Source organism: Macrotis lagotis, chromosome 2 (assembly GCF_037893015.1).
Source record: "Macrotis lagotis isolate mMagLag1 chromosome 2, bilby.v1.9.chrom.fasta, whole genome shotgun sequence".
Lineage (NCBI taxonomy): Eukaryota > Metazoa > Chordata > Mammalia > Peramelemorphia > Peramelidae > Macrotis > Macrotis lagotis.
The window spans coordinates 333229079-333245344 of record NC_133659.1 but is presented as its reverse complement, the minus strand read 5'-3'; the positions used below and the strand labels follow the sequence as shown (position 1 = coordinate 333245344).

The 16266-nt window shown below is 47.7% G+C and overlaps 1 protein-coding gene across 2 annotated transcripts in view; it reads left to right on the top strand.

Moving 5' to 3' along the window:
* Positions 1 to 262: 262 nt before the first annotated feature.
* SLC25A17 (solute carrier family 25 member 17) overlaps positions 263 to 16266 on the top strand; it is a 32345-nt gene continuing 16341 nt past the window's right edge. For both annotated transcript variants that reach the window (XM_074227006.1, XM_074227005.1), the window contains exon 1: positions 263 to 432. In XM_074227006.1, coding sequence (XP_074083107.1) covers positions 379 to 432 — 54 coding nt within the window. In that variant the 5' untranslated portion in view covers positions 263 to 378. The remainder of the gene's footprint in view (positions 433 to 16266) is intronic.

Here is a 16266-nt window from a genome sequence, read left to right as displayed (position 1 = left end):
GCGCCCGGAGAGCCGTGGGGGGCCCGGAGAGAAGCCGGGCGCGGAGGGCGCGGAGGGCGCGGGCGGCTCGGGGCGCCCGGGAGCCGTGGGGGGCCCGGACACGGCGGGCCGGCGGGGGGGGGGGGGGAACGCCGCCGCCTCCGATTGGCTCCCCGAGCGCCCGCCCCCGGCGCCCCCCCCCCCCCGCTCCGGCAGCGCCGGGCGACCCGGAAGCGGTTGGCATGGCGGGGCCGGCGGCGGCGGCGGGGGCGGGGCCGGCGGGGGCGGGGCCTGCGGCGCTGGGAGCCCGACTCCGGGCCGGCCTCCGCCTCCTCTCCGGCCCCCCGCCGGGCCAGCCGCGGCCCCAGCGTCCCCCGGGCTCGGACCGGAGCCGACGCCATGGCCGCCGTGCTGTCCTACGAGAGCCTGGTCCACGCCGTGGCCGGCGCCGTGGTGAGGAGGGGGCGGGGCGCGCCCGGACGTGGGGGGCGGCGGAGGGGGCCGCGGGGGCGGGGGGACCCGGATGTGGAAGTCCGCGCGCGAGCCGGGCCCCCCCCCCCCCGCCCCGGCCAGCGGAGGATTCGGGCAAAGCACCGATCCGTCCGGTAACCCTCCGCGAGATACGCGAGTCCCCGGGGGGCCGTGCGACGGAGGGGGAAACTGAGGCCCGGGGCAGCTTCGGGGGGCTCCCCGCCCTCACTCGGGGGCAGGTGCGGGGCGAAGAGCCCGGGGCCCGGGTTCGGATCCTGCCCCGGCCTTGGGGCTCCCGCTGGCACCCCCCCGCCCCCCAAAGGCATTCTGCAGTGAGGCCCGGGAAGGGCCCCGTCTTTGCGCTCCCGCGCGTGGGGTGCGGCACCCGCCCCGCGGGCTCCGCCAGAGCCCCCCGTGCCCCCAGCGCAGGCCCCTCCCTGCGTGCCCGTGGGGTGCCCACAGGGCATGCGGGCACACCCGCGTCAGGGTGGCTGCCCGCCCCGGCCACCGACACGCGTGTTTTTCTGGTTCCGCGGGTTTGTGAGGCCAGTGCCCCCCGCATTGGCTGTGACTTGTGCAGGCCTGGGCCCCCCCAACGCCCCTGCCCAGGGGTCTTCAGGGCCTTCACGGCGGCCTCGGCTCCCTTCACCAGCCCCTGCCACTCTCCTTCAGAACTTGCCCCCGCCTGCGCCACCCTGGGCTTGGGTAGACAGCCGGGCAGGGAGTGGGCCCTGCGCTTGTGCTGCTGCCGTGTTCTGCCTTTGGTTCTCCCACCCTATGCCATGGCAGTTCCCACCTGGCATTTTCTGTAAGCGTTCCAACTTCACAGTTTTGCTTCTCCCCCTCCCCCCATAGAAGGCAGCCCCATCCTCTTCATACTGTTTCTGTGCTGGGTTGGTATAATTTTTTTAAATTTTTTTTTCCAGCTTTTGCAAGGCAAATGGGGTGAAATGATTTGCCCAAGGCCACACAGCTAGGTCATTATGAAGTGTCTGAGGCCGGATTTGAACTCCGGTCCTGCTGACTCCAGGGCCTGTCCACTGTGTCACCTAGCCACCCCTGTGTTGGTATAATCTTAAAAAAGTTGGCTTTGAGCATGTGTGCATGTATTTGACTTGCAGACAGATTAAAAGTTGTGAGGCCCCAGTTTTTGTTTCTTTTGTGCCCCTAGCACTACCTTCAGGATGGAAGGGCTCACGTCAGGAAGCTATATGGCTATAGCGGGAAGCCGGCCTCTTCTTACTTCTCTATTAATTTTACATAGAATGAACTTTAGAATTTCTGACATTCAGACTTCTCACAGGAAGGGCCATCAGAGGTCCTAAAACCAGTCTCTAGCCAAATCACAATTTATAATTCTTCGACAACCACCCATTGAGCTACACTTTGTGTAGTATCCCACGCTGGCTTGGGGCTCTGGGAAGCCCCAGAAAGACAGCTGCTGCTTCATGGAGCAGCCTGGTGGAGGAGCAAAGGGCTGTATAGACGAGACATGAGGGCAGGAAAGAGGGGCCCAAGAGCTCTGGGGGATGGCAGAGGATGAAGAAAGGCCACCTGATGAAGGAGGTGACATTGCAGCCCTTTCTAGAAGAAGAATGCTAGAATTTGGAATACCAGAGCCAGAGAAGGGAGAATCTTAAGGGGGTGGTAAAAGGATGAGGGTAAAATGCAGGCCCCCACAGAGGAAGGATGTTGGGACTGACTTGTGTCATGAATGAAGGAATAAGTGAATGGGTGAGCATTTTGGAAATGCCGCCTCTGCAGGGCTGCGGCTGTGCTAAGAGCTGGGGGAACATATAGAGACATAATAGCCCTGCCCTGAGAAGCCCCTAGTCACCAGATAGAGGAGGGCTCAGATGGGTAACACATCTTTCATGTTATTTCCATGGGCAAAACCATATCCATTTTTGACATTGAACCCTTTGACAGTCACTTGGAGAGTAAGCCTTTTTTCCCTGACCTTCCTTAGTGCCCCCGACCGTAGCACGCCCAGAGGCAGGTGCCCAATGTGTCTTCATGAGGCTTATTTTCCTGGATGGTGGTTTAGGGCGGGCTGGGGGTGGAAGTGCTGCTTCTCTCAGACTCTGAGACTTAGACTGAGGGCAAGTGGGGCAGGGGCATCTTTGGTTCTTGCTGAAACAAGATTTCTCTTTCAGAATGAAGCATTTTCTTCTAATACAATCCCGGCCTCCTTATGTAATACTTTAGCTTTACACAATTTAAAACTTTAGTGTTGTATTTTTATATTTCCTGTATAAAAAATGAAGACTATAAAATATGTATGTGAACATATAATGGAATGCTTTGCTTTAGCCTTCTTTCTGTGCCTGGGGCATCTCTGCCTGTCCCTAGGCCACACCTACCTCCCTGAGAGTTGGCTTTGTCTCCATTCTCCTTTGGCTCTCATGTGCAAGAGCTATGCTCCAGCTTTTTCATGTCATAAGCAAAGTCTCCATGGACTCCTCAACCAAATCACCAAGAGACAGGGAAGGTGGAGCCTTGCTTGGGGTGGGACCCCAATGACACAAAAGCTGGCTAAAGCTTCAATGGGGCCGTCCTATAATTGAGTATTAGCAGCTCAGCTTGCCTGCCTGGGAGGTAGGTGTCTTGTCTCACTTCAGGGATTTTTCTCTGAAAGAACTTTTGGGACATGGTGACTTTGTTTGGACTAAGGATAAATGAATAAACAAGCTCTTCCTGAATACCATGTGCTGAGGGGCAGTTAGAAAAGTAGATAGTTGTGCCCTCAAGAGAATCTCATTCTCCACAGTCTCCTGGTAGACATCCATGAATCTGAGCGGGCAGGGACATCAGAGTTCCTCTAGCCCAACTGCATCCCCTTTACTTCCATGCCCAGTGGCCCTTCAGACTTTGCTTAGTGAGAAGGCAACCTGGGGTCCTTTGTAGTCCCAGCTCAAGCCTGTGACCTCTAGACCCCCATGGCTGGCTGCCTTTCAGACATTTGAAGACAGCTCCCCTGGAACCCTTCTCGGTGCCACATTGGTATTGAGAGAGCAGTTTTCTCCTCTATGATCTTTTTGAAAAGACAAAGCCGTGTAGGTTTGTTCCTGACCAATAATGACCAAGATTCTGGACTCCTCTCTGCACTCTTGGGTTTTGTACAGGTTAGATCAGTTTGAGAAGAAGCATGTCCCGTGTGGAGAGCAGCAGCTCCGTGGGGGTCCAAGCCCTGCCAGTTTGGGTCTAGCTCTTAGAGGTGCAGACAACCTTTGCAACCCCAAGTAGCTGCCCCACTAGCTGCATGTCGGCTATATCATTGCCAGTCTGAACATGCCTAGAAAAGCAAGACAGGCCAGACGACATTGGCAGGTCCTGTCCCTTTGTTACAGTTTCTTCACTGTTGCATTTTTTAGGGACAGCTAAATCTTATCAGCTTCTGTATAAAAAGTGGACTGAAATTTCTTTGGTGTATGTGTTTTATTTTGAGTTTTGTGACACCCACCAATGATATTTTGTTGACAATTTGAGATCTTGCCGAATGGGGGATTAAGAGTCTTTAGAGGGGGCGGCTAGGTGGTGCAGTGGACTGAACACCGGCCCTGGAGTCAGGAGTACCTGACTTCAAATCCAGCCTCAGACACTTAATAATCACCTAGCCTGTGTGGCCTTGGGCGAGCCACTTAATCCCACTGCCTTGAAAAAACAAACAAAAAAAACCAGTCTTTAGAGAGAATGACTTTTTACCAGGAACCAGCTTAGAGGCTGAGGACAATGGACTGAAATCCCTTGGCCAAGTCACCTCATATCTAAGGAAAACAATCTGTAAGACTTCAAGGAAGCAATCACTGCAAAACATCTTATCCTTATGGATTTGAATCTCTTGCCTTGTCTAGAAAATTCATGATTTGTGGAAATAGAAATTTGGAATATAAAAGCAATTTTACCCAGATGAGTTTGGTTGTTTTTTTTTTAAACTAGTTTCTGATTTGTTATAATGCCACAAGAGCCTTATTTTTTTGGAATTGTACAAGAAGATTGATAAATCCTTGATTTCAACATCAAAGCAGACTTTGGAATGATAGTGATGATGTTAATCAGTAACTTTCAGGTATATCTTGGCTTTGGCCTATGTGAGACCCTGGCCTCAAGCATCTGTGAGGAAAGAAGCATGATTTCCCAAGTTCCTCCCAGGCTCCTACCTCTTTATTTTTGCAAGGCCAGTGGGGTTAAGTGACTCGCCCAAGGCCACACAGCTAGGTGATTATTAAGTGTCTGAAGCTGGACTTGAACTCAGGTACTCCTGACTCCAGGGCCGGTGCTCTGTCCACTGCGCCACCTAGCCGGCCCTGAACTCTGGTTTTGACTCAATTTAACTCAATAAACATTTGAAGCCCTTCTCTCAAAACTCCATTCTCTGCTTTGGGGCCACCAGGTCAAAAATAACTTTTGCCCTCAGGATGCTCATACTTCTCACAAGCATGAGGGACTCCCTGACCAGACCTATTAACTGTTGACATTCAAGGCGCTGGCTTATTCAGCTTCATACCCGTGTCCTTCCCATCTCCAGCTTGCCAGCTAAACTGTATCACTCTCCTTTCATCTCCCTCCTTGCCGGGTCCAGCCTGTGTCTGGTCAAACTATTGCCTGTGTTTAGAGTGACCATCCCCACTGCCATCTCTATTGGAGCATCTCTCCTTCCTGGACCCTCCCTCTTCTACCTCTCCTCTCCCTAGGTGAAAGTGAGCTCCACCTTCTCCGATTTCTCCTAGTAACTTTGCACCTCTTCTCTGATTCTATGTGTATGTCTCTTTTTCCACCCCCATTAGACTGTAAGCTCCTTTCAAATGAGGCCTGCATACTATCCAGCATACTGTTCATGTTCATGGGCAAGTTTGAAATGACCACTGAATATTAAATGATGTCATTGTCACCCACTAGATAGGGCGGGCAGTTTGGGACTGAGTGTGCCCAGCTTCTTTTTCCTATCTATAATTTCTGTCCTTGCCAGACTCCCTAGTCTAGTTTTTGGACTTGTCTGTATTTTGCCATCTTATCCCTTTTGCTCAGGCTTTTTTCTTAACCTGTATAGAAAGCCCTCTCTGGGTCTGCCTGAAGCCTGACTCCTGTTTCAGGCTTTGCACAAAAGCCTTAAGCCAATTAGGAAATTCCTTATGAGATGTCAGCATTTCTATTTTATTTTGGCAATACTCTGGGCCCCCTCTTGGTCTTCCTTGCTAAGTACCAAACACTAGATGGGCATAGAATTTTTGTCCAAAGGGGTGGTTAGTTGACACAGTGGATAAAGCACCGGCCCTGGAGTCAGGAGGACCTGGGTTCAAATCTGCCCTCAGACACTTCATAATTACCTAGCTGTGTGGCCTTGGGCAAGCCACTTAACCCCATTGCCTTGCAAAAACCTAAAAAAAAAACAAAAAAAAAAGAAAGTAATTTATGTAAAAAGGAACAGGGAAGGGGTGAGGTAGTAGATTACAATTTAGTGATTAACTGACTAACCAGTTGACATCAGCTGCCTTAATGGGCAGATTTTTTTTTATTTAGGTTTTTGCAAGGCAAATGCTATTAAGTGACTTGCCCAAGGCCACACAGCTAAGTATTAAGTGTCTGAGACTGGACTTGAACTCAGATACTCCTGACTCCAGGGCCGGTGCTCTATCCACTGTGCCACCTAGCCGCCCCAATGGTCAGTTTTTGGAACAGGAGTCTGCCTCTTTGGATTCTGTCCTGGTCTCACCATCTTGGGAGGCCTAGGTTTTGCTCTTTGTATCATGTTTTAGGAAAGGACTTGATCAACAATGAGCCACAATATATTTAGAAGTGACTGAGCTAAGGAGATTAGAAATGATATCCTGCAAGAATTCAGGCTGTCTTCACATGAAGGATTCCATTAAATTTGAGAAATGTTTCTTTAATGCCTTCTGTGTGCAGAGTCACAGTATTTAGTGCAGGGTTTATAAAGATGAAATATGACACAGGCCCTGACCTAATAGTGCAAGTGGGGCTGTGTCTTATACACTAATAAACAGAATACAGAGTTGGATGCAATAGGAGCAAGGGAGAGGGCTAGACAATGCTCTAGCACACTGGGGAAGATTGAAAACTTCTTTTAAAAATTTATTTATTTTTCCAACTACTTGCAAAGATAGTTTTCAAGATTTTGAGTTCCTCCCTATCCTCTCTCCTTGACAAGGCATAATCTGACATAAGTTATACATGTATGTTAAATATATTTCAATAATAGGAAAAAGATGAGAGGGAAAAAACAAGGTATGAACTATTTTAAAAATTGAAAATAATATATTTTGCTCTGCATTTAGATACCATAGTTCTCTGGATGTGGATGGTATTTTCCATCACAAGTCCTTAAGATTTGTCTTAGACCATTGTACTCCTGAGAGGAGCTGCATACATCATAGTTATTGGGCAATGTTTCTTTTCTTTTTTGTTTTTTGCACGGCAGTGGGGTTAAATGACTTGGCCAAGGTCACACAGTGAGGAAATTATTAAATGTCTGAGGTTGGATTTGAACCCAGGTCCTCCTGACTCCAGGGCTGGTGTTCTATCCAGTATGCCACTGTAGTCACTCCACAATGTTTCTATTAATGTATACAATGTTCTCCTGGTTTTGTTCACTAAGCACAAATTCTTGCAAGTCTTTAAAGGTTTTCCTGAAATCCACCTGCTCATGTCTTACACAACAGTACTGTTCTATCCCATTCATATACCATATGAATTTAGCCATTTCCCAATATATGGACATGCCCTCAATTTTCAATTCTTCGCCTCAACCAAAAGATCTGTTATAGATATTTTTGTTCATATGGATCTTTGCCCCTTTTTTAATGATCTCTTTGGGATACATACCTAGTAGTGGTGTTGCTGGATCAAAGGGTATGCACAGTTTGATTGCCTTTTGGGCCTAAGAAGAGGACTTTAAAAACTTTGTTGATTATCTTTGACTTTTCCATCAATTACATCAAAGGGATCAAAGTATCCCTCCCCCACCCAAAACTTGCCCTCTTCGCAAAAAATACAATAAAGAGGGGGAGGTAAGCAATTCAGCAAAACCAACTCCTATATCAGTTAAATGTGAAAGTGTATACAGGAGGGCAGCTAGGTGGCATAGTGGATAAAGTACCAGCCTTGGAGTCAGGAGTACCTGGGTTCAAATCTGGTCTCAGACACTTAATAATTGCCTAGCTGTGTGGCCTTGGGCAAGCCACTTAACCCCATTTGCCTTGCAAAAATCTAAAAACAAAAACAAACAGAAAGTGTATACAGGAGAGAGAATGTTTAATGATTGAGTCATGCAAGATTTTATAGAGGAATAAGTCCCATAGTCTAGCCTTGGATAGGCTAAGGACTCATGGAGGACAAGACTGTGCACATCCACGGAAGCAGGGAATGTGAGCCCAGTTTACCTGGAACATAGAGTACATGGAGGGGAATTGGGCTGGAAAAGAGTTTGGAGCTAAGTTGGAGAAGTCCTCAAGGGGTTGTGTTTTCTCCTCTTGGCAGGAGCTTTGGAAGGTTGGGTGGAATCCTTTCTGCAGGTAACTACCCACCTTGTTCCTCATTTGACTCCTTAATCAGGTCATTGACAAAACTATTAAAGCCAAGCAGACATAGATGGCAGCCTGACTGTGAATGGGCACGTTGGAAGGGATATCCTAATCTTGTTGGCCTCCTTCTGCTTAGACCATGGGATGATGGGGGAGGGGCAGAACATATTGTTCCTTCACATATGGGCATATTTCCTTAACCAAACTGTCCACAGCTATAATGGGCTTCTTTGTGAAGTCATGATCTTCCAGGGGAGACCTTGAAGCAGAAGGCCCTTAGCTGCTTGACTGTGATATCTTGCTTATCCCAGGTCCAAGGAGATAAGAGATTTCAAGTGTCTCCTAACTGGGAGAAGAAGTTGATTGTACATTTGTGGTTAGGTCCATACCAGCCTCTTAATTTCTCTAGATCTTAGAAAAGAAGTGGCATCAATTTTTTTTCATGTTTAACATATTTCCATATTAATCATCTGCATTCAGACTCATTTTTTTCTCTGGTTGTGGATGGCATTTTCCATAATAGATTTTTCAGGATTGACCTTGATCATTGAACTGCTGAGAGAAGCTTGATCATCTCACAATGTTGCTGTACAATGTTCTCCTGGGTCTATTCACTTCACTCAGGATCAGTTCATGAAAGTCTTCCCAGGACTTTCTGAAATCTACCCACTCATGTTTTTGTTTTTGTTTTGTTTTGTTTTTTATTTTTGCAAGGCAGTGGGGTTAAGTGACTTGCCCAAGGTCACACAGCTAGGTAATTATTAAGTGTCTGAGGCCGGATTTGAACTCAGGTACCCCAGACTGCAGGGTCTGTGCTGTATCCACTGCACCACCTAGCCACCCCTGAGGTCACATTTGAACTGAGGTCTTCCTGACTCCAGGACTGGTGCTTTATCCACTGGACCATCTGGCTGCCCCTGCCCTTTTTGTCTAAATCCTGTACCCATTTTGACCTTATCTTGGTATAAGGTGTGAGATGTTACTTATTTCAAATTTCCCTTTTTATTACCACTGGAGAAACACCAAACATGAACATTGCCTTCTTTCCTCTCATTTTACAGACGGTGCCCAGAGGGATTCACAGTCATACAAAATCAGATCACTTGTACTAGAACAAGGACCTGGGTCTGCTGACTGTTAGTCAAGGAATCTTTCCATTTTCGATCAGAAATTTAGATCTCAAATGTGATATAATCTGCATCCAGACCTTTTGTTTTATAGAGGAGGATCTGAGGTTCAGAAAGATGGGATTGATCAGAGTCTCACAGGTTTAGGGAGCTCCCATCAGAGTAGGCTTTGAACCCAAGTCTTCTGTGACTTTCTTCTTTTTTTGTTGTCTAGTTGTGTCCAACTCTTTGTAACTCCATTTGGGGTTTTCTTTGCAAAGATACTGGAGCGGTTTGCGAGACCAAACCTTTAACCTGGATGTCTGATCCCAAAAGTGCACTTGTTTCATCCATATTCAGTTATGTGTTTATTATCTTCTTGTTCATTCCTAGGTTTTTTCCATTAAAAGAGTGCATCTGCTGTACATGATGCTTAATACAGCTCCTTTCTGTTCCCCATTTTTTCTCCCCCCAGGTATGGGCCTAGCTTTCCTAGCCACTCTGTCTCCTGTTTTCCTAAGATCAATTTTTTTTTTTTTTTTGCAAGGCAGTGGGGTTAAGTGGCTTGCCCAAGGCCACACAGCTCTGTAATTATTTTGTTAATCACAGAGCTCCATGCTTTGGCTTCTACTGTCTTGTTCATCCTTAAAGTAATCATTCATTTTTTTTTTTTTTTTTTTTTTTTTTTTTTTTTTTTTTTTAGCTTTTGCAAGGAATGGGGTTAAGTGGCTTGCCCAAGACCACACAGCTTGGTAATTATGAAGTGTCTGAAGCTGGATTTGAACTCAGGTCCTCCTGACTCCAGGGCCTGTGCTCTAATCCACTGTGCCACTTAGCCACCTCCTAAGATCACTTTTGAAAGCTTGATGCTCTTTGGCCAGGCCTTTCTTTTTCCACCACTGACTTCTCCAGGAGTCAGCTCAGAACTTCAAGGAATTACCTTACAGAGCTGGGCATGCTTTTCAAGGCGTATCGCCTTTCTTTTCTTTCAGTGTCTCATGTGGATGGGACCTCTAGACTCTGAAGTCTATAGAAACCACCACTGTGTGTCCCCAGAGTTAGGCTGTATTTCATTGTGAACTCTGGGAGAGTGTCCTTGGGATGCTCTGGGAGTCTAATCCCAGGTTAGTTTAGTCAGTAAGCATTTATTAAAAGTGTACTTTGTGTACTGAACCAAGAATACAAAAAAAGGGAAAAGACAATTCCTGCCCTCAGTTTGCTCCCAGTCTAATGGCAAAGACAACAAATACATTCACACAAGCTCTATATAGGATCAACAGGAAATCAGTAAGAGAGGGAGGGCATAGGAATGGAGAGGAGTTGGGAAAAGCTTCTTGTAGATGGTGGGCTGGTACTTGAAAAGACCAGAGAAGCCAGGAGGAGGAGGTGAGGAGAGGGATCATCCCAAGCATGGGAGACAACAGAGCCGAACAGTGGAGAGTCCTATTTGTGGCCCATCCAGAAGGCCAGGGCTGGGCACACAGGGTCTGAGGTAGGATGATGATGATGATGATATTCTTCATTCTTGAAGAAAACCATGACATCAGGGAAGTGATGCCATGACATGCCCATGAACTGGGTTTAAGTGAGGGGGGTCGCTGTGCTAAGTCACCAGCCTCTCTTTCTCTCCTAAGCTATCTGGGTCCAGTGACCAGATGTGAATCAGTTTGACTGTAAATGGCCTCAGTTGTGGGGCAGTCAGGGTTAAGTGACTTGCCCAGGATCACACAGAGTCAAGGTGTCTGAGGTTGGATTCGAACTGCCATCCTCCTGATTCCAAGACTAGTGCTCTATCCACTGTGTCACCCAGCTGCCTGAGTAAAAAGATGACCAGCCAGGTAGAAGGGGCGAGGCTGTGAAAGGCTTTGGATGCCAAGCAGAGAAAGAGGTGATAGGGAACCACAGCCGGCCAAGTTCCTTAGGTGCCTGTTGTTTATTGGTAATAAAACATTTGATTTAGTGTCCAGTTCACCAGCATTTATGTGCCAGAAGCATACAGAGAATACAATACAATACGAAGAAAAGGCCCCAAACCATCCCTGCCCCTAAGGGGCCACACATTCTAATGGGGAGATAGCAGTGTCTCCCTTGTGGGTATTCTGACCTTTATAGATGTTATTCTGACCCCTTTCAGTAGTAATATCAGATGAGGCATCAACTGAGGAGGACATTTATTGATCTGTCACCGTCAGGGAGGTTCTTCCTGTCCAAGTCCCTTCACTTGTTCCATTTTGCTTTCACACAAAATCACTTTCCACCAACCCCCCCCCCCCCACAATTCCCCACTGAAGAGGGGAGCAAGCTGCATTAGCCCTGCGATGTTGGCCAGACCTCACAAAAGGAAGAGGTCTCTCTTTGTTTCTTAAAAAAATGTTTGATTATTCCCCCTTGTTTTGACACTGAAATCACAGGCCCTTTACTGCTCACATCCCATCAAATCTTCCCTCATAACCTAGAGAGGCACAATGTAAACAGAAACAGCGGAGCATCTCGCCTAGCATGTGCTACAATGTGCATTTGGAGTCTCCTTTCAAGGATGGAGGAGTGTTTCCTTATCGCTTATCTCAGGCCAAGAATTAGAGTTTGCAGGGACTATCAGGACATTGTGCCACACTGTCTGGCGTTCTGGCACAAGAGGAGACTGGTTCCCAACATGGTCCACAAAGGGGCCTTTTTTCAGGTAGCCTTTCATTCTTCACAGCTCTAGGATGGAAATCGTGTCACTGCTGAGGAGCCCCAGGCTTGGACAAGTTGGGAACAACCCAGAAGAGTCTAGGCTGGCCATGAAGCACCTCTCTTCTGTAAACCATTGCAATGCTTTCTTTGTGAATGGGCTTTCATGCTCCCCATGCAGCTGGGAAGGCAGAGGCAGGCTTTTCCAAGGTGACTGGGGCTCCCCAGTTGTGTCCAGTGATCGTCCTCTTGCTGCTCACCCTCCAGCTTCTCTTTCTGTAGTATTCAAGGCCTCTGATTGCTCCTTCCACCTGGATACTCTTTTTGACCTGGGCTTTCCTCACTTCTCTCCTGTCCGTCTCTTCTTCGTCTATCTCCTTGACTGGATCACTCAGGCATGAGAGTAATAACCATTCATCACTAGCATCTGTAGAGCACCTAAAGGCTTGCTATAAGTTTTTTGCGTACAACAACCCTTAGAGATGGGTGCCCCATTTAAAAGAGAAAACTGAGGCCAAGAGGATAAGAAACTTGTCTTAGGTTGCCCAACTAGAAGTATCTGAGGCAGGATTTGAACTTGGATTCTCCTAATTCCCAAGTCCACCCCTCTCTGTTGTGCCATCTGTTCTACCCACAAACCCTAGTTGGCTCCTATGTTTTTATTCTCAGCCCTTTTTCTTTCTTCCATAACACTATTGGTACCAACGACTCTAGGTATGGTTACCATCTCTTGTCTATGACTCCCAGATCTCCAGATCCAGCCTTCCTTTCTCTTTCTTGTAGACTTCCCTAGCCAGCCACCTGTTGGCTATCTGCAAGTGAATGAGCTGTGGGCATGTCTGTCTCAGAACTCTTCCCCAAGTCCTCTGCATTTCATTTTTGGCCAAGACATTAACTCTCAGAGAAGAAGCATTTCAGATGGGTCTGAGTACTGCATAGCAGCTTGTCCTGTCCCCAGGTAAAGCAGTTAGGAGATAAAGGAGAGGTGAGACATGATGACATGGACACTCTGGGAACCCTTCTCACTTTTAACTGTAGCCTGCTTACTACAAGTTGAAGAGTTTTTTCTCTTGGTCTGCCCTTCCTTTGAACACTGGAGACACCCTCATGTTTTCACTTAACCCCTTTCTCCCCCTGCCCTCCTTACAGATCCTACTCTGGATGAGCAAGAAGTCACTAACTTCAGCCCATCTGGCAAGATGGGGATGAGCCTCAGCAAACACATGGCCTGCTTGGAGCATCCTATGACCTCTGGATGACCTTGATGTTGGATCTACCATTTGGACCATTTACCTGGTCCTCCCATCTGTCCTATAGCAGAATCTTCCCTATCAGAATGGAGGGTGCAGCTCGAGAACGAGGACTGTCTTGTTTTTTTGTCTGTATCTCCCATGAGCATTTTCCCATTCCATTCCATCCTCAGGATCTCTGTTTCATTCTGTCCTCTACAGTATCTCATGTAGTCATCCCTCAGTCACCACCCTAGTTATGGCTTATTACATCTTGCCTGGACCTGGGGCCATTTCTCCTCTTTAGCCTCCCTTCTTCAGGCCTCTCCCCATTATAATCCATTGTCCACGTTGTTGCCAGGGGTTTTTCTAAAATGCATCTTTGACCCTCATATTCTGTGAGGTGAATGAAATGAGTCACTTGAGATGGTCCCGTGCTTAACAAGGAGAGGTTTCCTTACTCAGCAGCCTCGAAAGGATGCTCAGCAAGGCGACAATATAGATTTAAATGAGCCCAGTTTCTGCACCTGCCTCCATTGGGCATGTAGGCGTGAGTCAGCCCCGAGGTCAGCTAAGTTGGCGGCCTCTTCATGAACTGACTTTATAGCCAAGGCCACGTTGACAGCCCACATCATAATCTCCTGAGCCAATGAGGTTTACCAGGATGGTTTTATACCTTTTAAAGACAAAGTGCATTTGGGCCATGTGACAGAAATTCCTGAAAAGGAAGAGGGATCCTGCTCCATCCTCAGTCCTCTGGAGTCAGGATTGGTCATTGCATTGAGCAGAGGTCTGAAGCCTCTCACTGCTATTTTCCTTTACATTGTTGTGGTTGTTAAGGGAATCCTCTTGGTTCTGCTGACTTTGTTCTGCATCAGTTCTTACAGGTCAATGGAATGCTGTTTGTTCTCCATTTCTTGCTTTTTCGACATTATAGGATCATAACTTTGGAACCAGAAGAGACCATAAAAGCCTCCTGATCTGGTACAGCTAAGGACATGTTAGGCAGGGAGGCAGATCACTTGCCTTGAGTCACCCAGGTAGCAGGTATCAGAGGCAGGATTGGAACCCCCATCCCTCCAGTCTCCTAGTTCACCTCTCCTCCACACTCCAAGTGCCTCTCTTGCTGTCCCCTCTCCAGTTCATCCTGCACAAAGATGCCAAAAGAATCCCCCCAGGGTATAGATTGTGCCAGGTCACTGCTGCTCATGGACCTTTGTGGCTCCCTCCCTCCTCAGTCTGGTGTTGAAGACCCTCCACAGTGAAGCTCTCCCCTGACCTTCCCACTCAGGTACCCTGTGTCCTGGCCTGGGCAGACTGTGAACTGTTCTCTGAAGTCAGCATCTCACCTCCTGTCTCAGCATCAGCCAGATCACCTCCCATCAGCTTAGGGACTGACAACTCTGCAGAGCTGGCCCTGTCTCCCTACCCCAGCTGCCAGAGTGTTCCCCTCTACTCACCAAATAGCCCCAGATTGTGGTCCTATTCTGGAATCTCCAGTCCTGGGGGGCCTTGGCTCTGAGCACAGTACTCTGCATACATTTGATAAATGCTTGTGGGACCAAGGTGCTTCCTGGCCAGTCTTTTATCTGGGTTGTCAGCTCCTGGAGAGCACTGTGGCTTGATACTTCCTGGGATCTTCGTCCAACGACTTTCTGAGTCATTTATCCTTGTTTCTCTGGCGCTGGAGCCTTCAAGGGGACAAGGGATCGATCCCCAGAGACAGTGGGGACCTGGGCCTGAGGGATAATGGGACATACTCTTTCTGAAGCTTCTGGGGGAAGTTGATGGGGAGGGCTTGTTCAGATGGCTCAAGGAAGCTCCATCTTCATCCTCAGGGAACATGGCCTCTCTTCCCCTCCTTCCAGCTCCTAGGCAGCCAAGCAGAACTGATTCAGGCCAACAGTGATGTCATTCAGCCTTCCTTACTCATCCTCAGCAGAACTGAGTCTACTCAGAAGGAAGTCTGACCCCTTCCTCCCACCTCCAAGTTTCACCTCAATCAATCACCTTCTTGCACCTGGTTCCAGTGTCACCTGTTTGTCCTTTTTCTGTTCTTTGTGTCAAAGAAACAATATCTCAGTGTCCCAGTTCCTGCTCTCTTAATTTCTCTGATTCTTTGTTGGCAATTAGGTCCTGAGTGCATTTCTTAGAACGTGTCCTGAGTTCTGGGAGAGCCAGAGAGGAGGCCAGATACCACAGGGGTCTTAGGTGGTACGAGTTTGTCATCAGCTCCCACTGAGAGAGGACATGTAGCCAGAATAACCAAATATAGTCAGAAGAGTTGAACATGTTTGTGCAGCCAAAGGTTCTCGAAAATATCTTTAAGCTTTCCTTGCCAAGTCAGCTCTTAAAATAGTTGAAAATGTCAAGACTTTGTCTGTCCGCCCCTCTAGGCTAATTCATAGGACGTGCAGACTCAATTTCTCTCATGTTTTGAACTGATGGTGCCAGCTTCTCCTGGAGCTTAGGGAGATCCTCCAACAAGGAAGTTCTCAGCCATTGTAGGGTTTGGGGCTTTACTGTGAAGTGTCACCTGCTAGAGACTCCTGGGGTGGAGGTGGGGGTAGGGAGTAATCAGTTTTATGACTAAAAAGTATCTGTCTTGGGGAAAAGAAAATATTGTCTTTCTGGATCCTTGGGAATTTGGAGCTGTTCCCTCAGAGATGGCAGTAGAACAGAATGCCCACTCAGGTAATTAGACTTGGTAGTCATAAAATAATGAATTTATTTCTATTCATGCCTGATGGGATCCTATCATGTGGTGTCTAAAAGGAACCTATTTGCAAATTGGCACAGTTTATTCTCAAGAAAAAATGACATGGGGGCAGCTAGGTGGTACAGTGGATAGAGTACCGACCCTGGAGTCAGGAGGACCTGGGTTCAAATCTGGCCTCAGACACTTAATAATTGTCTAGCTGTGTGACCTTGGGCAAGTCACTTAACCCCACTGCCTTAAATTTAAAAAAAATTGAAAAAAAAAGAAAAAATGACATGATAGAATAAATCTGACTAAACCAGTGATTAAAAAGGGGGACTTGTAGCCTTTGGCAGAAGATGAGCATGCTCTACTGTGTACATTTTGTTGTAGGATCATAGGTCTGGAAATGACTTTAGATGATGAAACTGAGGCAGAGAGGTGGATGAACACTCGACCTCCAGCTATTCCCATTGCAAGTCTGGCACTCCCTCAGCACTTCATTGAAGTTTGGGATAATCAATCTTTGTCCCTCTGGACCCTAGCAGACCATCTTCAGAGTGATTTCA